Here is a 22390-nt window from a genome sequence, read left to right as displayed (position 1 = left end):
TCCCCTACTATTTCTGGAAGATTATTTATATCCTCCTTAGTGAAGACAGAACCAAAGTAATTATTCAATTAGTCTGCCATGTCCTTGCTCCCCATAATCAATTCACCTGTTTCTGTCTGCAGGGGACCTACATTTGTCTTTACCAGTCTTTTCCTTTTTACATATCTATAAAAGCTTTTACGGTCCGTTTTTATTTTCCCTGCCAGTTTTCTCTCATAATCTTTTTTCCCCTTCCTAATTAAGCCCTTTGTCCTCCTTTGCTGAACTCTGAATTTCTCCCAGTCCTCAGGTGAGCCACTTTCTCTGGCTAATTTGTATGCTTCTTCTTTGGAATTGATACTATCCCTAATTTCTCTTGTCAGCCACAGGTGCACTACCTTCCTTGATTTATTCTTTTGCCAAACTGGGATGAACAATTGTTGTAGTTCATCCATGCAACCTTTAAATGCTTGCCATTGCATATCCACCGTCAATCCTTTAAGTGTCATTTGCCAGTCTATCTTAGCTAATTCACGTCTCATACCTTCAAAGTTACCCCTCTTTAAGTTCAGAACCTTTGTTTCTGAATTAACTATGTCACTCTCCATCTTAATGAAGAATTCCACCATATTATGGTCACTCTTACCCAAGGGGCCTCTCACGACAAGATTGCTAATTAACCCTTCCTCATTGCTCAAAACCCAGTCCAGAATAGCCTGGTCTCTAGTTGGTTCCTCGACATGTTGGTTCAAGAAAACATGTTGGTATTAATATCTCCTGTAATTTTATTATATTCTAACAGTGTATTAGTGCCTATATGGCTTACCTTTTTGTATACTTATCCAATAAAAAGATTTAAAAAGACAATTTTCAATTTGTCATGATAGATCTTTGCTTACTTCATGATTAGCATACCATTAAGCAGCACATGTTCACCCCAAAACTAATGAATCCATTCTTTCAATACACAATCTTCATTTTTCATTTAGTGCCTTATGAAATTTTCCATTTGTGACACGTCAGCGAACAAAAACATTTCAAATTTCAGAAGTTTTCAGATTTTGGAATTTTGGTAAAGGGAAAATCAACCTGTACCATAAAACATATCTAAGCAATACTCTCATACTGTTTATACAAGCTTTTTCCAGGATCTCCATTTCAAAGCATACCACAATGAGTGCAATTATTCTGAGTTCTAAGTCAAGAACTGAGCACGTACATAAATTAGTTGATGTATACCTGAATATAGTTTGGCTTTGAATTAAATTGCTTAAAATATATAGGTGTCATGCACCTCAGTTGCGATGATATTTAACCAGTCAATTTTCTATTCAAACTATGAATGCTTTGTAATACTGCCTGTTCTGTACAGTAAGGCTACACATGCCCTTACACTTCCTCCCTCACCACCATTCAGGGCCCCAGACAGCCCTTCCAGGTGAGGTGACACTTCACTTGTGAGTTGGCTGGGGTGATATACTGCGTCCGGTGCTCCCGATGCAGCCTTCTATATATTGGTGAGACCCATCGCAGGCTGGGAGACTGTTTCGCTGAACACCTACGCTCTGTTCGCCAGAGAAAGCAGGATCTCCCAGTGGCCACACATTTTAATTCCACGTCCCAATCCCATTCTGATATGTCTATCCACGGCCTCCCCTACTGTCAAGATGAAGCCACACTCAGGTTGGAGGAACAACACCTTATATTCCATCTGGGTAGCCTCCAACCTGATGGCATGAGGACTGACTTGTCTAATCTCCATTAATGCCCCACCTCCCCTCCGTACCCTATCCCTTATTTATTATCATGTTTTTCTCTCTTTTTCTCCCTCTGTCTCGCTCACTATAACTCCTTGCCCATCCTCTGGACTCCCCTCCTCCTTTCTTTCTCCCTAGGCCTCCCGTCCCATGATCCGCCCCTTCTCCAACCTCATATCCCTTTTGCCAATCAACTTTCCAGCTCTCAGCTCCATCCCACCCCCTCCTGTCTTCTCCTATCATTTCGGATCTCCCTCTCCCCTCCCACTTTCAAATCATTTATTATCTCTTCCTTCAGTTAATCCTGATGAAGGGTTTCGGCCCGAAACATCGACTGTACCTCTTCCTATGGATGCTGCCTGGCCTGCTGCGTTCACCAGCATTTTTTGTATGTGAAGCTTATTCTACTGTCTGGTAGATTTTAATGATCTGAATCGCAACCCATTTACCATTTGCTGTCCATATTCTTTAATTGTATTACTTACAAAAATCAATCTCTTGGAACTATTTGGGCATTAAGTTCCAGATTTTGCCAATTTTAACAGAAAAAATGTGCTCCAGATTTCATCTTAATTATGATTTTAAGATTGATTTGTTGTAGAATCAATTATCAGAAGTTCAGTTTATTTTTACTGCATCTCAATTTTATTTTTAATAAATCCTTGACTGGAACAACTTTAACAATTGAAGCACATGGGAATACAAGTCAATACAATATGTCCTCATAAATCAATACTTTTATTCCAGACAAGCAATGGTATTAAGTAATGATACTATATCACACAAAACCAGGTAATGGTCAATAATAGAGCATCTATGCTCATGTTTGTGACACTATTTGCTCAACTTTTTCAAGTCTATCTTGCCTAAAATTTGGTAACCAAACTGAACAGAGTATTCCAGAAGGCATCTGACATTTCAATTCTTCATGGTTGAATAATGCATTCTTTGAGATAGCTTTTGATTAACCTTTTAGAAAATACACTTCGTACCTGCACACTAGCTTTTACCAAGTATTTTAATACCGGCAATATCAGGCAAATGCAAACTAAGATAACAGTTTGACAGAATGCCATAATTACGAGCATTACTCAGAACAAGATGATATGGTTCCTTAAAAATGATTGTAGCTCTTGAAATTTATACTCGAGATTTCTGCTGCCTTGGTCAAGTGGCTCTTAACCAAAAAATTCAGAACCAACTGAGGGTTATGGGTGTTGATATACTTTAAAAATGAACTCCATTTTCCCTTCTCCAGTCTCTGGAAATTTGACAAACAAGTCCTGTAAATCGAGCAAGTCAGCAGGACATAAACCAAAGGAAAATCTCAACCAAGTATGATCCTGAAATCCAACACACATTGCAACTTACTGGATAGATACTCCATGAAAGAACGTTACCTGATTTTCCCTTCGCTAACAAAGATGTTAATCACATCTACCATAACCCTCAACTTTGACCATATAAATCAACAAAGACTGAAAATCAAACCAAGGATTTTTGCTTTGAATGAAATTTGCAATAACTGCTGGATAATAATTTACTAATGGAGTGGACAAAATGTTTGCTAATTTCAAGGTCTGTCAATGGATCCAATAGTGCACAAAATCAGTACCAGAATGTTCAGCAGTGACCATATTCAAACCCATGTATATTAACGTCCTGTAATACATTTGTATGCTGTTGTAAATTTGTTACTTAAATTGCTCCCTTGACTACTCTAGATATTTCAGTACAGCATCACAAATTCTTTTTTTCCACCAAAAAAATAAGAAATATGGAAGGACTAAATTGGAAATTATAATTCTAGCCTCCATCCCCAAACCCATCCTATAGTCATGGTGGACAGAGCAAGTATTTAAAATAACATACAAAATGCTGTAGGAACTCAGTAGGTCAGGCAGCATCTATGAAAATGAACAGAGTCATTTATTCATTTCCGTAGATGCTGCCTGACCTGCTGCATTCCTCCAGCACTTTGTGTGTGTTGCTTTGGATTTCTAGCATCTGCAGAATTTCTTGTGTTTAAAATGCCTGAGGTCACAATGTTACTAGTTTAAGATATCTACCAGAGGTCACAGAGTTAGGCGTTCGCCTGAACAAAAATAATAAGCAGGTTGATCTTTGTTTTAAAATACAAGAAATAAATAATTGCAGCGGGTGTCTTAGCTGATTAAGATTTTCACTTTTCCTAATAACCTGCACCAAGAATGAAAGCATATTGCTACAAAATGGAGCAAAATGAAGCAAGGTGCAACTAGAGCACATCAAGTGATTATCGATTTCCAAAGTTCAAAGTAAATTAATGTACATATGTCACCATGTACCACCCTGACATTCATTTTCTTGCGGCATTCACAGTAAAAGATCACACCCAACAACTATGCAAATACAGAATCACAGAATAAATAAATAACAAGAACATGAGATGAAGAGTCCTTGAAAGTGAATCCATTGGCCATGGGAATAGTTCAGTGTTGGGGTGAGTGAAGTTATCCCCTCACGTTCAAGAGCCTGATGGTTGAGGGGTAATAACTGTCTGAACCTCGAGGTGTGGATCCTGAGGTTCCCATACCTTCTTCCTGATGGCAGCAGCGAGAAGACAGCATGGGTAGTGGGAAGTCTTTGATGATAGATGCTGGCTTAATGCGACGATCTCCACATAGATACACTCAGTACTGGGGAGAGCTCTACCTGTGACAGCCTGGGCTGTATCCACTACTTTTTGAAGGCTTTTCCGTTCAAGGACGTTGGTGTTTCCATACCAGGCTGTGATGCAACTGGTCAATATACTCTCCACCACACATCTATAGAAGATTGTCAAAGCTTTAGACAACATGCCAAATCTTTGCAAACAACTAAGTGGCACTGGTGTTTTTTTCTTTGTAATGACACTTGTATGCTGGACCCAGGAAAGATCCTCTTAAATATCGAAGCAGTTATAAAGAAGGCAAGACAGCAGCTATACCCATTAGGCGTTTGAAGAGTTTTGGTATGTCAACCAATACACTAAAAAACGTCGATAGATGAACCATGGGGAGCATTCTGACAGGCTGCATCACTGTCTGGTTAGGGGGGGATGGGCTACTGCACAGGACCAAAAGAAGCTGCAGAGGGTTGTAAATTTAGTCAGCTCCATCTTGAGTACTAGCCTACAAACCACCCAGAACATCTTCAAGGAGCAGTGTCTCAGAAAGGCAGCATCCATTATTAAGGACCTCCAGCACCCAGGGCATGCCCTTTTCTCACTGGTAGGATGTACAGAAACCTGAAGGCACACACTCAGTGATTTAGGAACAGCTTCTTCCCCTCTGCCGTCTGATTCCTAAGTGGACATTGAACCCTTGGACACTACCTCACTTTTTTAATATATAGTATTTCTGTTTTTTTGATTTTTAATCTATTCAATATACACATACTGTAATTTATCTATTATTTTATTTTGGTTTTTTCTTCTATATTATGCATTGCAATGAATTGTTGCCGCTAAGTTAACAAATCTCACATCACATGTCAGTGATAATAAACCTGATTCTGATATAATAATAGAGGATTGTAAAGTTACTAACTCTCTCCACCTCTGAGCCCCTGATGAACCTGGCTCATGAACCTTTGGTTTCCTCCTTCTGAAGACAATAATCAGCTCCTTGGTCTTACTGACATTGAGTGAGCTGTTGTGGCATCATTCAGCCAGATTTTCAAATTCCCTGCTAAATGCTGATTTATCATCACCTTTCAGCCAATGACAGTGGTGTCATCAGCAACTTAAATATGACATTGGAGCTGTGCTTAGCCACACTGTCATAAGTGTAAAGCAAGCAGGGGGCTACACATACAGCCTCGTGGTGCACCTGTGTTGATGGCCACTGTGGAGATGTTGCCAACCCAAACTGACCGGGGACTGCAAATGGATCAAGGATCCAGTTACCCAAGGCGGTATTGAGGTCTAGGCCTTGAAGCATATTGATTAGTTACTGATAGGAAAATATCAATAACTATTAGATATTGATAGGAAAATATAGGGGGAACATCAAAGGTTGTTTTATATAAAAAAAACAAAGTGGTGGGCGTGTAGCATGCCCTGCAGGGTGGTGATAGAGGCAGATAATTTAGGGATATTTAAGAAACTTTAAATACAGCAGAGTTGAGAGCTGTAATATGTTGGTGCAACTCATATGATGCTCAATGGAAAAATATTGAGGGGATACTTCCCATCCCCATACAAGCAATTTTGGCTGATAACAACGTACAAAGGTACATAAATACTATTGATAACCCATGGGTGAAATGGACTCTTAAAATATGGAAAACTATTATAAAAGAATATAAACTAGAGGGAGATATTACAATTCTTAAATGGTGTGCATATGACTCGGATTTTAAGCCGAATAAACTGGATGCCAGATTTAAGGACTGGACAGCTAAAGGAATAAGAGTTCTTTGCAATATAATGAAGGAAGGAACACTGTTCAGTTTTGAAATGCTTAAAGAGAAACACATTAGAAAAACAAGACATTTATCGGTAATTACAGATGCGACAGTATGTTAATAGGACTGTTAAAAATGTAACCAAGGCAAGTACACGTTTGATCGAGCTATTTAGAAAAGCAGATAATTCAGATAATGGTAGTAGAATCATTTCAAGTGTATATAAGGGTTTGTCAAATCTTAAAACATATTCGACTTCATACATTAAAACAAAATGGGAGAAGGAAGGAGGGATAATTATATCTGAGGAAGAATGGACAATAATATGGAGGTATCAATGGAAGTGTACCAGTTCACAGAAATGGAGGGAGTTTGGATGGAAAAACAAGATATTTTATCGCATCCTTTCAGAAATCCCATTATGATAGTAACCTCCCTGTTTGCTGGAGAAATTGTGGAAATCAAGATGCAAACCATTATATTTTCTGGAAATGCCCTGTTATCAAAGACTATCGGAGTGGGATACAAGACATCTTTAAACGTGAAATACCCTTAGAAAGAAAGACCATATAGTTTAGGTATACACCTCAAGAATGGTTGTAAAAGAGATAAATATATAATGAACATACTGCTGGTGGCTGGTAAAAAGACTTACCAGGAAATGGTTATCACAGAAGAGCCCAACTTTAAATGATGGATGGAAATGACAATGGACATTGACAAAATGGAGAAGATAACAGCACGTTAATCATAAGTTGGAACAATTTGATTCATACTGGGGAAAATGGTTTAACAACAACACCTCAAAGGTCTGATTTTATTCTCACAAATCAATATGTTGTAAAAAAAAAGATCACTCCCTACTTGTACATAGTTTTCTCCTTTTGCTTGTTCTTTCTTTCCTCTCTTTTCTATAAGTGTATACCTCAGATAAGTATTATGTGGAGATTTGTGGCATATATGACTATGATATATATGTACACTATCTGAAATACATCTTATGGAAATGTTTGTTTGATGATGAACTTCAATAAAAAATAAATTACAAAAAAAAAAGAAACTCTTAAAATAAGCACATGGAGGTATTGATCCTGGAGGTTAAAAGTTTGGCTCAATATCGTGGGCTGAAGGGTCTGTGTTGTGCTGTTCCATGTTCTATATTCTATATTCTAAAAATAGTGTAAGACCATAGCTGTGACGTCACAATTAGAAAGCACACAGCTAAGCATATGAATTATGAAGTGTAAGCCATTCAGCAACAGGAATCACACCATTTGATAAAGTGGCCAATCTGATTTCATTTTGCCCTCAGGAGCCTTCACCCCACTCCCCCCCGCCACAACAACAAGTTATCAAGTACACAGCAAGATCTCAAATTGTAATCAGCCAGATCATTAGTTTTATAAATGTTGGTTGAGGAATATCATTCACCATGCTGGGAAACAGTCTCGTGGTATTCAATTATAACCTAGGATTGGCACCATCTGATGATATCTTTTACAGCCCTCAGGATTACTTTATATTGATAATGACAAATGGGTTTTACATTTTAACAAAAACATTTACCAATATTCAGCCCATGTCTGCCCAATTATCTCTGTTTCAGCTGCAACTACTGCTCACAGATGAAGATTGCAGATTCCTGTTCTGCACCAAAAATGGAGACAACCACCTCGGCTGACATCCTCAATGAAACACTAATGGACAATTGCACATTTTGCTTTTATGATAAACTGAGCTATTCAAGTTGACCTCTGAAGTGACCCCTGAAAGGTTATGGAGTCATACAATAATGTAACATACTCCATGCCAACAATCAAGTACCCATTTGCACGAAACCTGAGCTGATCCGATTCAACTCCTCTATTTACATCAAATTCCCCGGATTTTACCATGCACCCACACACTTTGGGAAATTTACAGTGACCATCTGTGGGATGTGGAAGGAAATCCATGCAGTGAAACTTGCAAACTCTGCACAGACAGACCCAAATATCTTGATGAAACTGAGCTGAAAGGCAACAGCTCTACTGTCCGTGCCACTCTAAATTACTTCACTCTACTGAAAAAGCATAAAGAATTCTTAATAGTATTAGGTGACAGCCACTTGGCTCTTCAAACTTATCAAAATCATGGCTATTACAATCTCACCAGCACTAGCAGATACTTTGTTAGCCATAAAAAAAATCAAGAAATCTTTCACTCTGTTATGCATAATTCAAACCAGAGTCTCCATAGCCCTCTGGAGTAAAGAATTCAAAAGATTCACTGTCCGTTGCCTGAAGAAATTCCTTCCATTCTCAGTACTAAATGGCATACTCCAGATTCTGAGACAATAACTACCCCAGCAAGGGGAAACATCCTCCCTTACAGCAAGAAATTGGAGTTTCAATGAGATTTCTTCTCATCCTCTGAAACTCTGGTCTATTATGCCCAGTTAGTATATGCACCATTCCAGAAATGAAACAAGTGAATTTTTACTGCATCAGCTCTAAAGCTGTTTTTTTTAATATATAAAATCAAGACCAAAACTGCACACAATACCAGGTGCCATCACACCGACATCTTACATAATTGCCATAACACACCTTTCCTTCGGCACTCTAAACCTCTTGCAACAAAACCCAACATAACATTTGCTTGCTGCAACTACATACAGTAGATTCTGGATAATTGGGCCATTAGTTAATCAGGGTGGACATTTATTTAGGACAACTCAAAGAACAAAAACTAATCAAGAAAATAGCTGGGATTTCCTTTGTTTATTTGGGACACCATGCCATTTAATTTGGGCCAGTAGACTGTTGCCAAACAGTTTCTAGCTAGCATCACTAGTTATCCATTTGAGTCGATGGACACCAATTTAAAAATGATTTTTGATCATTTTATTTTTATTTTGACGTTTTGAAAAAAATCAGATCTTTTAAAAATTAAATATATAAATACAGCACTGTGCACTCTAGTTGTATATATGTGTCTAAGACTTTCGCACATTACCATGGTAATTTTATGTATTGCACTGTTCTGCTGCCACAAAAAACAAACAAATTTCATGACACACGCATGATGATAAACTTGATTCTGATATGGGTTTTATTATGGACTGAGAGTGGGAGGGGGCAGGGAGGGGGTAATCATGGTTGGGAAAAGGGGAATGGAGAGGTAAGGCACCAGAAAGACATTCTGCAATGATCAATAAAACTAATTTGCACACCCATCACCCTCTGTCCCAGCACTCCTCTGCCACCTGTCCCATACCCCTCCTGTGGCCATTCCCAACATTCTTTGCTCCTGCCAGCTTTACAAACTTGTTCTCCACTCCACACTGACAGACAGAGTACTATGCAAAAGTTTTCGGCACACTAGTGATATACATATGCCTAAGACTTTTGCACAGTACTATATATTTAAATACATAATTTGTCAGTCGGCTTATACCTTTTTAATTATTTCCATTAAACATCAGCTAATTTGGGCAATCTTTTAATTGGGACAAAATGTACTGGCCCCATTGTGTCCCAATTAACCAGAATATATTGCCTTGGCTTTCAGTGGTTCATGTTCTTTAATGTTTCAAGCACAAACTTTCACAAGTGTCCATTTTATTATTGCACCCGCCAAATTCTTGTCTATTTATTCAGTTCCTCTCTTTTCCCTTTAAGTCTCTTTACATCCCCTACCTTTACGACCAGTTTTATAGCATCGACAAACCTGGAAATATGGCATTTGGTCTATTCAGCCAAATCATCAATATACATTGTGAATAGCCAGGGCCTAAGCAGCAACCCTTGCATTATCTAATTAGTCAGCTTGCCAACCAGAGAAACCACTGCCTTACCCACTCCAACACTTAACCCCCTCAACGATCTATACTACCAACCACAAGTCAAAAAATTTGACATGGCCTCTTCCATTACTCCCATCACAAAGGAGGTACAGGAGCCTGAAGACATACACTCAGTGTTTCAGAACAGCTTCTTCTTCTCCTCCACCATCATACTTCTAAATGGACAATGAACCAACCCACAAACACTACTTCACTATTTTTGGCTCGCTTTTGCACTACTTAATTATATATTATACATTTTTTTAAAACGTATTGCACTCTACCACTTCTGCAAAACAGGATATTTTCCCATTTGCCAGTGATATGAAACCAAATTCTGAATTTAGTAGAATCAATCTTGACACCTACTCAACCCAACTCTGCACCTTGATCACTACCTGGGTCTCAGTGATTGCCACGAAAGTTAGACAGTTGACATTGCCAATTGTGTCAAAATTATTTATCACTTTCCTACTTGACAAGACTAGGCACAACAACCCCCATGCTCCAGCTTCCTCTACTCCACACCCTCCTGAAACTAAGCTCCCCGCTCCCCCCACCTGTGCCCCAGCAGCAACTCCCCCACCCCCTCCTGTGCCCCAGCAGCAACTCCCCCACTCCCTCCTGTGCCCCAGCAGCAACTCCCCCACCCCCTCCTGTGCCCCAGCAGCAACTCTCCCACTCCCTCCTGTGCCCCAGCAGCAACTCTCCCACTCCCTCCTGTGCCCCAGCAGCAACTCCCCCACTCCCTCCTGTGCCCCAGCAGCAACTCCCCCACTCCCTCCTGTGCCCCAGCAGCAACTCCCCCACCCCCTCCTGTGCCCCAGCAGCAACTCTCCCACTCCCTCCTGTGCCCCAGCAGCAACTCCCCCACCCCCTCCTGTGCCCCAGCAGCAACTCCCCCACTCCCTTCTGTGCCCTAAATACCACTCAAACTTTCTATACCCCACCCTCCCCTACTCACACCATCCCCTCCTGAACACCGCTCACCAACTGTCGCCTCCAATACCCAGCCGCACCCTCCCCCGGTGCTCCGGAACACTGCGTACTCCTGAACCCACTCCGAAGCCAAACAGAGCAACAACATGAACCCCCACTCCAGTCCTCGCTACGCGTCACCACAGCCACTCTTCATCCCGACCAGCCGTGCCGAGGCTGCGGACGAACCTCAGCCCCCACCGAGCAGTTATGGGGAACTCCATACCAAGGCAAATCCTTCTCCTCGCTCTTACCCTTTGTAATAGGCTTTCATGCGGACTTGGTGGTGAGCGTCGGCCGGGCACGACATCACGCTCTCCCTGCTGGTGGGCATCTCCGCAGCCGGCGCCCGCCCGCCCGGCCAACGGACAAAACGCTGCGTGCGCACCCACCTCGACTCCGCCCCGTACCCCCACCCGCTGGGCATCCAAAAATCAGAGGGAGGGAACTTCACAGCACTTCCTATCATCCAAAACACATTCTATAGAACACTACCAGAGCTTGTCCCAATTGAAATTAATGCACTGATATGTACCATTTTACCGTAGGTTTTTCGGTCAACACTAACTGCAATTATGTAATAGACCGAAACCAATATGTCTTTCCACCTACTTTGAGGCAAGATGGACGGGTCGCATTCCCGACCCAACGTAAAATACATACCGCGCAAGAGCGCCTGCGCAAAGCGCGGGGAAATCTGGGATTTGTAGTCTGACCTTGTTAAGCACTCAGGTGTGTTGGAACGAGTGGCTCCGGTGATTCATATACTGTATCTCCATTAGGGTTTTCTGCTTTCAACAGGGAAGGATTCTACGAGATTTTATTTTACAAACGTACTTCTAACCCATTTTTAATTTACTTTCTACACGAAAAGCTCTGGGAATTTTCTTAAAACAGTAAATAAAAATGTATTACAAATGCAAATAGTTTTGTTGCGAAATTGCAACGTGTTCCAGCTGTCTGTATTTCCATGTCGAGCTTTAGAACAAATACGAAACTACACAAGGAAGTTTTATTGCAAAACTGGACGGAATGATTCGAAGGTTAACTTTATCGCTTGCATTTAAGTCACTAGTTTAATTATATATTACGTGCATACGAGGAAGTGATTTCTAAGATTCCATCAACATCACATTACTTTGTCGAGTGAATGGTATCTTCTACACAGTTCTTTCCACCCTCCCCCTTTTACAAGGATCTGTTAATCTCCCCCACTCTAGTTCCATTACCCACACTTATCCACCTGAATTTCTTCTCCCTTTGCCTCACCAAGCTCCAACTTATTACCTCCCAGCTTCTATCCTTTCCTTCGCTTGGCACTAATCACCCATCCCCACCTGCCCATCACCTCCCTCTGATGCTCATCCTCCTCTTTATTCTGTGATTCACCATCCGCTCTTGTCAGATTCCTTCTCCTTCACCCCTTCACGTTTCCACCTAACCTCTCTCAGCTTCTCACTTCATCTCCCCCCCCCCACCACTAACCCACCTTCCCCCATCAACTGGTCTCACTTATCAACTGCCATCTTATAATCCTTTTCCCTCAGTGAGACCTGATGTAGATTGGGGGACCTGAGCTCCTTCCACAACAGGCAATATTTCCTGGTGAGCAACCATTTTAATTCCACTCACCATTCTCATCCTGACAAGTTAAAACCATTGATTATAACAAACTTCTATTTCTTGGGGAACAACCTGCTGTTCTCTTCACAAATTTGTTCCTCTAAATCTCTAGGACTGCTAGGTGGTCTGTAGTGTAGTCCCATTAACATGGGCACATATTTCTCAGTTCCACCCATAACGCCTCCCTAGTCAAATCCTGATGGAGCACTGCCATCACATTTTTCGTGCGTAATGACGCCACCCTTCCACTTTTAATCCCTCAAGATCTGCCACATCTAAAACAATGGAACCCTGGAATATTGAACTGCCAGTCCTGCCCATCCTGCAACCAAGTATCACTAATGTCATAATTCCAGGTGTTGATCTGTGCCCTGAGCTCATCCACCTTTCCTACGATACTTCTTGCATTGAAATATACGCAGCTCAGGACAGTGGTCGCACCATGTTCAACCATTTGAGCATGGTTGGGGAGGTTTGCAAAGGCTATTGGGGAGAGTTTAAACTAGAATTGCTGGGGGATGGGAACCGAACTGAAGTGACAGAAGAAAGGGAAGATGGCTCACAAATAGGGAAAGCTTGGAGACAGTGTGAAAGGGAGGATAAGCAAGTGATAGAGGAGGGACGCACTCAGACCGATGGTTTGAGATGTGTCTATTTTAATGCGAGGACTATTATGAATATAGCGGATGAGCTTAGAGCGTGGATCAGCACTTGGAGCTATGATGTTGTGGCTATTACAGAGACTTGGATGGTGCAGGGGCAGGAATGGCTACTTCAAGGCTTTCAATGTTTCAGACAGGACAGGGAGGGAGGCAAAAGAGATGGGGGTGTGGCACTGTTGATCAGAGATAGTGTCATGGCTGCAGAAAAGGAGGAAGTCATGGAGGGATTGTCTACAGAGTCTCTGTGGGTGGAAATTAGGAATAGGAAGGGGTCAATAACTCTACCGGGAATTTTTTTTATAGACCACCCAATAGGAACAGGGACATCAAGGAGCAGATAGGGAGACAGATTCTGGAAAGGAGTAATGATAACAGGGTTGTTGTGGTGGGAGATTTTAATTTCCCAAATATTGATTGGCATGTCCCTAGAGTGAGGGGTTTAGAAGGAGTGGAGTTTGTTAGGTGTGTTCAGGAAGGTTTTTCGGCACAATATGTAGATAAACCTACAAGAGCAGAGGCTGTACTTGGGCTGGTATTGGGAAATGAACCTGGTCAGGTGTCAGGTCTCTCAGTAGGAGAGCATTTTGGAGATAGTGACACAAATGGAAACACAAAAAAGAAAACATATTTCATGACATGCACTCCGTGGTCACTTTATTAGCTACCCTAATAAAGTGCCACTGAATGTATAATTGTGGTCTTCTGCTGCAAGGTTCATCTGCTTCAAGGTTCGACATGATGCTCTCCTGCACACCACTATTGTAATGCATTGTTTGAATTACTATCACCTTCCTGTCAGTTTAATCCAGTCTGGCCATTCCCCTCTGATCACTCCCATCAACAAGGCATTTTCACCCACAGACTGCTGCTCACTGCTGCTCTTTTACTTTGTTTTTCACACCATTCTCTGTAAGCTCTAGAGACTGTTGTGCGTGAAAAATCCCACGAGATCAGCAATTTCCGAGACACTCAAACCACCCCATCTAGCACCAAGAATCATTCCATGGTCAAAGTCACTAAGATAATAAGATAACACTTCTTCCCTATGCTGAACAACTGAACATCTAGACCATATCTGCATGCTTTTACGAGGGGTGATTGATAAGTTTGTGGCCTAAGATAGAAAGAGTCAATTTTAGAAAACCTAGCACGTTTATTTTTCAACATAGTCCCCTCCTACATTTACACACTTAGTCCAGTGGTCGAGGAGCATACAGATCTTGGACCACCACAAAGTGTCCACATCGGGGGTGATTGATAAGTTCAGGGCCTAAGGTAGAAGGAGATGAGTTATACAGCAGTCGTTACGTGCACATGCAGGTCAACTCTTTGAGTGATTATGCAGAAGGTTTGAAGTTAATAACTCATCAGGGGTAACTGATAAGTTCGTGGCCTAAGGTAGATTTATGCTAAACTTTCATGCTAAATTTATGACCTCTAGTTTTAGTTTCATGCAATCTCAATGGAAAAAGTCCGCTTGCATTTACCCTATCTTTACCCCTCATAATTTTGTACAGCTCTGTCAAATCTCCCTTAGTCTCTGTGTTCCATGGAATAAAATCCTAACCTATTCAGCCTTTCTCGAAAATGCAGGTTCTCAAGTCTTGGCAACATCTTTGCAATTTTTCTCTGTACTCTTTCAACCTCATTGATACCTTTCCTATAGGCAGGTGATCAGCACTACACACAATACTCCAAATTTGGTCTCACGAATATCTTAGCAAGGCCTTTGACAAAGTTCTGCATGGGATCTGATCTAGAAGGTTTAGCCGGTAGGCGTTCAGGATTGTTTAGTCGATCTTGGTTAAACCTCAAAAGAACTTCATACTCATATTAAAACAGTGAAGCTATATCAGAAGAGTTTTGTTTCTCCTGAGAAGCGAGTTTAAGGAGGGGCCTGAAAGAAGTCTTCAAAATTACGAAAGGTTCAAAAGATGAGTCATGAAAATGTTACCAGAGGCCATAAATACAATATAATCCCCTCAAATATAACTTCTTTACTTAAAGAGTGGTGAGAATGCAGACTTCAAATCCCATGGGAATCGGTTATACCAAATTGCACTTAAGGAGAACCTGGGCAAGTTTATGAGAGAGAAGGAATAGAAGACTGCACTTGGGAGGTGAGGAAAGATCAGAGGGCTCAAGAGGAGCATATTTGCTGCCATGGACTGGTTGGGCAAAAGCAACCACTGTTCAAGGTGCTGTCATCCAAATGTGCACAGGAATTCACCAGAGTGACCAAGGCAAAATCTCAAATTTGAAAATTCAAAGTGAATTTGTTATCAACGTATGCATATGTGCCTGTACACTACCCTGAGATTCATTTTCTTATGAGCAGTCACAGTAGAACAATGAAATACCTTACAATAGAATCAATGGAAAACTACACACAAAGACTGATGAATAACCAATGTGTGAAATAAGACAAACTGTGCAATGACAAAAAGAACGAATTTAAATAATAAATAGACAGATAAATCGAGTTGAGTCGAGGGCCTCCATTGATCAGAGATGACCATGGATAGACACGTGAGCCTGGGCAGTATGATATGGAGAGCTGTTGCCCATGTAGCAAGCTCCCCCTCTCCATGCATCTGATGAACCCAAAGGAACGGCAGAGATCGATACAGTTTGGAACCAGCAGTGTTGCAGGAGTTTCCCGTCAGCATTGAACTCAATGTAGGATTGCCTTAGGGGCCCCAGCTCCAGATTTTTCCCTCAGGGTTTCCTCCCAAAGCCTTCCCCATGAGTGGGTATAGCCACAGGCAGCGTAGGTTTGGGACCAGCGTTTTCCTTCTCCTAGATGAGCTGCCAACCACGGCTGACGAGCCCAGCTGCCTGAAAGAACTGGTTTTAAGGAGCCAGTAACCCACCTTTGCCCCTTCTCCTGTCATTAGAGACTGTTCCACTGGGTTTAGAAGGTAAGCCACAAGTGAATGCAAGAAGCTGGACTTGGTAGTCAGAGGCTAGTTGAGGTGCACACCATTGAGAGCATTTAATAGGTAGTGGGAGCTTGTCCCCATTCCCATCCCCAGCTATAACAACCTTAAGGAACCAGACAAATAAATAAAAATAAATGTTCCGGAAGGTGAGTTCAAAGGTTGTGGACTCAGTTCAGTGTTGAGGTGAGTGAAGTTATCCGCTTTGGTTCAAGAGCCTGATGGTTGTGAGGTAATTATTGTTCCTGAACCTGGTGGTGTGGGACCTACAGTAAGGACTAGTTGCTCCTCAGGCATTTTGTACGTGTCACTCTGGATTTCCAGCATGTGCAGAATGTCTTGTATCCAGGGGTTTAGATTTTTAGTGGCCAAAGAGTGGGTGCATCTCTGGGTGGAAAATGAAAAGGGACAGAATTCAAGGAAATCAAATGCCTGAGAATGATTTAAGACAGGAGGAAATATGATGTGAAAACACGGAGACATTTGGAAACAAAAGGTGGGAGTTTTAAAACTAAAGTCTCCTTTAACATGAAACCACTATACCTGGTATGTGTTAGGAGCCTGACATCAGAGTTTTACCAAATTTCAGCTAGTGGGGAATAAGATATATGGGGAAAATAGACAAAACAACATGAAAGAAAGAATTGGCCACAAACAAAATAATGAAGATCATAAACATGAGGAAATCTGCGGATGCTGGAATTTCAAGCAACACACATAAAAGTTGCCGGTGAACGCAGCAGGCCAGGCAGCATCTCTAGGAAGAGGTACAGTCGACAGAATATAGGGTGTTGTTCCTCTCATTCCCATTCTGATATGTCTATCCACGGCCTCCTCTACTGTAAAGATGAAGCCACACTCAGGTTGGAGGAACAAAACCTTATATTCCGTCTGGGTAGCCTCCAACCTGATGGCATGAATGTTGACTTCTCAAACTTCCGCTAATGCCCCACCTCCCCCTTGTACTTCATCTGTTATTTATTTATTTATATACACACATTCTTTCTCTCTCTCTCCATTTTCTCCCTCTGTCCCTCTGACTATACCCCTTGCCCGTCCTCTGGGCTTCCCCTCCCCCTTTTCTTTCTCCCTAAGCCTCCTGTCCCATGATCCTCTCATATCCCTTTTGACAATCAACTGTCCAGCTCTTGGCTCCATCCCTCCCCCTCCTGTCTTCTCCTATCATTTCGGATCTCCCCCTCCTCCTCCCACTTTCAAATCTCTTACTAGCTCTTCTTTCAGCTAGTCCTGACGAAGGGTCTCGGCCCGAAACGTTGACTGTACCTCTTCCTAGATATGCTGCCTGGCCTGCTTGTTCACCAGTAACTTTTATGTGTTTAATGAAGATCATAATGTGATTACTCACAATTAAACGAGATGGTTCAAAAGACTTTAAATATGTGTTTCTCTGCATTAATTGGCTGTTTCTCAACTCTGACATTTTTAAATTTTAATTTGAACCAAACATTTTTCATTGATTAGCAACCTCTCGACAAATTCTTTGCTAAAGGCATTCCAAACTCTTGTACATAGAAGGTGCCCTTGCAAAGGCAATGCTTTGTAAACTGATAAGAGTCAATCACAAGAATGAGCTATTTCAAAATGAGTCAGATATATTTTGTCAGCGGGGTAGATATGTAAATCAACTCCATAACTGAGAAGTAAAAGACAGCATGTGGCTTTGGAAGCATATCTGAAGTCCTACATATGGAAATCCTACAAATTCCTATAATGCTTCTACTTCCTCAGGAGTCTGCAGAGATTCAGCAAGTCATCAAAAACTTTGGCAAACTTCTGTAGATGTGTGGTGGGAAGTGCTGACCAGCTGCAATATGGCCTGGTACCAATGCTTTTGAGTGGAAAATCCTACAAAAGCTTGTGGATTCGGCCCAGTACATCACAGGTAAAACCCTCCCACATCTACATGAACCTCTTTTATAGGAAAGCAGCATCCATCATCAGAGATCCTCACCACCCAGGCCATGCTTTTTCCTCGCTGTCATCATCAGTTAGAAGGTACAGTTACCATAGAAACCATAGAAACTACAGCACAGAAACAGGCCTTTTGGCCCTTCGTGGCTGTGCCGAACCATTTTCTGCCTAGTCCCACTGACCTGTACACGGACCATATCCCTCCATACACCTCCCATCCGTGTATCTGTCCAATTTATTCTTAAATATTAAAAAAGAACCCGCATTTACCACCTCGTCTGGCAGCTCATTCCATACTCCCACCACTCTCTGTGTGAAGAAGCCCCCCCTAATGTTCCCTTTAAACTTTTCCCCCCTCACCCTTAACCCATGTCCTCTGGTTTTTTTCTCCCCTTGCCTCAGTGGAAAAAGCCTGCTTGCATCCACTCTATCTATACCCATCATTATTTTATATACCTCTATCAAATCTCCCCTCGTTCTTCTACGTTCCAGGGAGTAAAGTCCTAACCTATTCAACCTTTCTCTGTAACTGAGTTTCTCAAGTCTCAGCAACATCCTTGTAAACCTTTTCTGCACTCTTTCAACCTTATTTATATACTTCCTGTAATTTGGTGACCAAAACTGAACACAATACTCCAGATTCGGCTTCACCAATGCCTTATACAACCTCATCATAACATTCCAGCTCTTATACTCAATACTGTGATTAATAAAGGCCAATGTACCAAAAGCTCTCTTTACGACCCTACCTACCTGCGACGCCACTTTTAGGGAATTTTGTATCTGTATTCCCAGATCCCTCTGTTCCACTGCACTCCTCAGTGCCTTACCATTAACCCTGTATGTTCTACCTTGGTTTGTCCTTCCAACGTGCGATACCTCACACTTGTCTGTATTAAACTCCTCAGGACTCAGGACTTGCACTACCAGTTTCAGGAACAGTTACTACTTCTCAACCATAAGACCATAAGATATACGTGCAAAATTAGGCTATTTGGCCCATCGAGTCTGCTCTACCATTTCATCATGGCTGATCGAAATTTCCCCTCAGCCCTTATCTCCTGCCTTCTCCCCATATCCCTTCATGTCCTGACCAATCAAGAATCTATCAACCTCTGCCTTAAATACATACATAAATACTTGGCCTCCACAGTTGCCTGTGGCAGAGAATTCCATAGACTCACCACTCTCAGGCTAAACAAATTCCTCCTCATCTCCGAGGCAGCAGCTATACATTATTAGGAGTTTGATGCCATTTGGCACGTCAACAAATACATTTAAAAACTTCTATAGTTATACTGTGGAGAGCATTCTGACAGGCTGCATCACTGTCTGGTATGGAGGGGCTACTGCACAGGACCAAAAGAAGCTGCAGAAGTTTGTAAATCTAGTCAGCCCAATCTTGGGCACGAGCCTACAAAGTACCCAGAACATCTTTAGGAAGCGGTGTCTCGGAAAGGCAGCATCCATTATTAAAGACCTCCAGCACCCAGGGCATTCCCTTTTCTCAAACACAAAATAATCTGCAGATGCTGGGGTCAAAGCAACGCTCACAACACGCTGGAGGAACTCAGCAGGTCGGGCAGCATCGGTGGAAATGATCAGTCAACGTTTTGGGCCGGAACCCTTTATCAGGACTGTAGGGGGAAGGGGCAGAGGCCCTATAAAGAAGGTGGGGGGAGGGTGGGAAGGAGAAGGCTAGTAGGTTCCAGGTGAAGAACCAGTAAGGGGAAAGATAAAGGGGTGGGGTAAGGGAGGCAGGGAGGTGATAGGCAGGAAAGGTGAAGAAAGAATAGGGGAAAACACAATGGGTAGTAGAAGGAGGCGGAACCAAGAGGGAGGTGGTAGGCAGCTGGGGGAGGGGGCAGAGTGACATAGGGATAGGGGAAGGGAAGGGGAGGGAATTACCGGAAGTTGGAGAATTCTATGTTCATACCATTCCCTTTTCTCACTGTTACCATCAGGTAGGAGATACAGAAGCCTGAAGGCACACACTTAGCAACTCAGGAACAGCTTCTTCCCCTCTGCCATCCGATCCTTAAATGGACTTTGAACCTTTGGACACTACCTCACTTTTTTTAATATACAGTATTTCTGTTTTTGCACATTTTAAAATAATCTATTCAATATATGTAACTGATTTACTTCTTTATTTATTATTATGTTTTATTTTATTTATTATATTTTTTCTCTCTCTGCTAGATTATGTATTGCATTGAACTGCTGCTGCTAAGTTAACAAGTTTCACGTCACGTGCCGGTGAAAATAAACCTGATTCTGATTCTGATTCTGATTCTAAAGGGACGTCTCTCTAATCTGAGGCTGTTTCCTCTGTTCATAGAATCTCCCACCACAGAAAACATTCTCTCCACATCCATCCTATCAAACCCTTTCACCTTTCAATAGGTTTCAATTAGGTCACCTTACATTCTTCTGAATTCTAGTGAATACAGTCCTAGAGCCATCAAATGCTCTTCATAGGACAAACTATTCAATCCTGGAATCATTTTCGTGAATCTCCTTTGAACATTCTTCAGTTTTAGCACATCCTTTTTAGATAAGGGGCCCAAGCCTGTTCACAATTCTCCATGTGAGGCCTCACCAGTGCCTAATTAAGGTTCAACATTACATCCTTGCTTTTATATTCTAGTCCTTTTGAAATGAATGCGAACATTGCATTTACTTTTCCCAACACGGACTCAACCTGCAAATTAATCTTTAGGGAATCCTGCACAAGGACTCCAAAGTCCTTTTGCACCTCAGTTTTTTTTGTATTTTCTCTCCATCTGGAAAATAGTTAGCACTTTTATTTCTTCTACAAAGTGCATGACCATACACTTCCCAACACTCTATTCCATCTCTTTGTCCGTTCTCCAAATCTATCTAAGTCCTTCTGTAGCCTCTCTACTTCCTCAAACCTACCTGCCCCTCTGCCTATCTCCATAGATTTGTCAGGCAAGGTTTTCCCTTGAGGAAGCCATGCTGACTGTGGTCTATTTTATCATGTGCCTCCAAGTACCCTGAGACCTCCATCCTTAATCAACTCCAACATCTTCCCAACCACTGAGGTCAGACTAACTGGCCTATAGTTTCCTTTCTTCTAGCTCTCTCCCTTCTTGATGAGTGGAGTAACATCTGCAATTTTTCAGTCCTCCAGAACCATTCCAGAATCTAGTGATTCTTGAAAGGTCATTACTAATGCCTCCATGATCTCTTCAACCACCTCTTTCAGAACTCTGAGGTGAATCCCATTTAGTGTAGGTGACTTCTCTACCTTCAGACCTTTCTGTTTCCCAAGGAACTTCTCTCTAGTTATTGTATCTTCACACACTTCATGCCCCCTGATACCTGGAACTTCCACCACACTGCTAGTGTCTTCTGCAATGAAGTCAGATGCAAAATACTTATTCAATTCATTCGCCATTTTGTTGTCTCCCCATTAATACCTCTCCAGCATCTTTTTCCAGCAGTTCGCTATCCACTCTTGCCTCTTTTTCACATTTTATGTATCCAAAGAAGTGTTTGGTATCCTCTTTAATATTATTGGCTAGTTTACTTCTATATTCCATCTTTACCTTCTTTGTGACTTCTGTTGGTTTTTAAAAGTTTCCCAATCCTCAAAATTCCCACTAATTTTTTGCTCTATTATATGCCCTCTCTTTGGCTTTTATGTTTGCTTTGACTTCTCTTGTTAGCCATGATTATGTCATCTTTCAGGCTGTTGAACAAAAGGGGATAACTGCACTCATTTAAGGATTCTTTTATTTTGTGCTCATTATTTATTGCGATTTATTTATATATGTACTTGCATAGTTTGTCATCCATTGATCCTGTTTACAGTCACTGTTCTATAGATTTGCTAAATATGCCCATGGAGGTCCCAATGATTCTGAAATCTGAAACCCTGCCCCCTACACCAGTTCCTCAGCCACGTGTTCATCCGCCAGAGCATCCTATTCTTACCCTCACTGGCATGTAGCACAGGTAGCAATCCTGAGATTACCACCCTCGAGGTTCTGCTTTCTAACTTCCTACTAAGCTCTCTATACTCACTCTTCAGGACCTCCTCACTCTTTCTTCCTACATCATTGGTACCGAAGTGTACCATGACATGTATGGGAAACAGGGAGCAAATAAGGTGCTTGAGGAGTATAAAAAGTGCAAAAAAATACTGAAGAAAGAAATCAGGAGGGCTAAAAGAAGATATGAGGTTGCTTTGGCAGTCAAGGTGAAGGATAATCCAAAGAGCTTCTACAGGTATATTAG

General features: G+C 41.7%; 1 protein-coding gene across 2 annotated transcripts in view; it reads right to left on the bottom strand.

Moving 5' to 3' along the window:
- Positions 1–11345, bottom strand: part of prkci (protein kinase C, iota) — a 129888-nt gene extending 118543 nt beyond the window's left edge. Inside the window, exon 1 of one of the 2 annotated variants that reach the window (XM_072254916.1) lies at positions 11223–11345. In XM_072254916.1, the coding sequence (XP_072111017.1) occupies positions 11223–11302 (80 nt within the window). In that variant the 5' untranslated portion in view covers positions 11303–11345. The remainder of the gene's footprint in view (positions 1–11222) is intronic. The other variant, XM_072254917.1, reaches the window with a different exon arrangement.
- Between the last annotated feature and the right edge of the window lie 11045 nt (positions 11346–22390).

This window comes from Mobula birostris, chromosome 4, assembly GCF_030028105.1.
Source record: "Mobula birostris isolate sMobBir1 chromosome 4, sMobBir1.hap1, whole genome shotgun sequence".
Classification (NCBI taxonomy): Eukaryota; Metazoa; Chordata; class Chondrichthyes; order Myliobatiformes; family Myliobatidae; genus Mobula; species Mobula birostris.
Note: the sequence above shows the minus strand (reverse complement) of the source record. Positions and strands in the feature narration are given on the sequence as shown.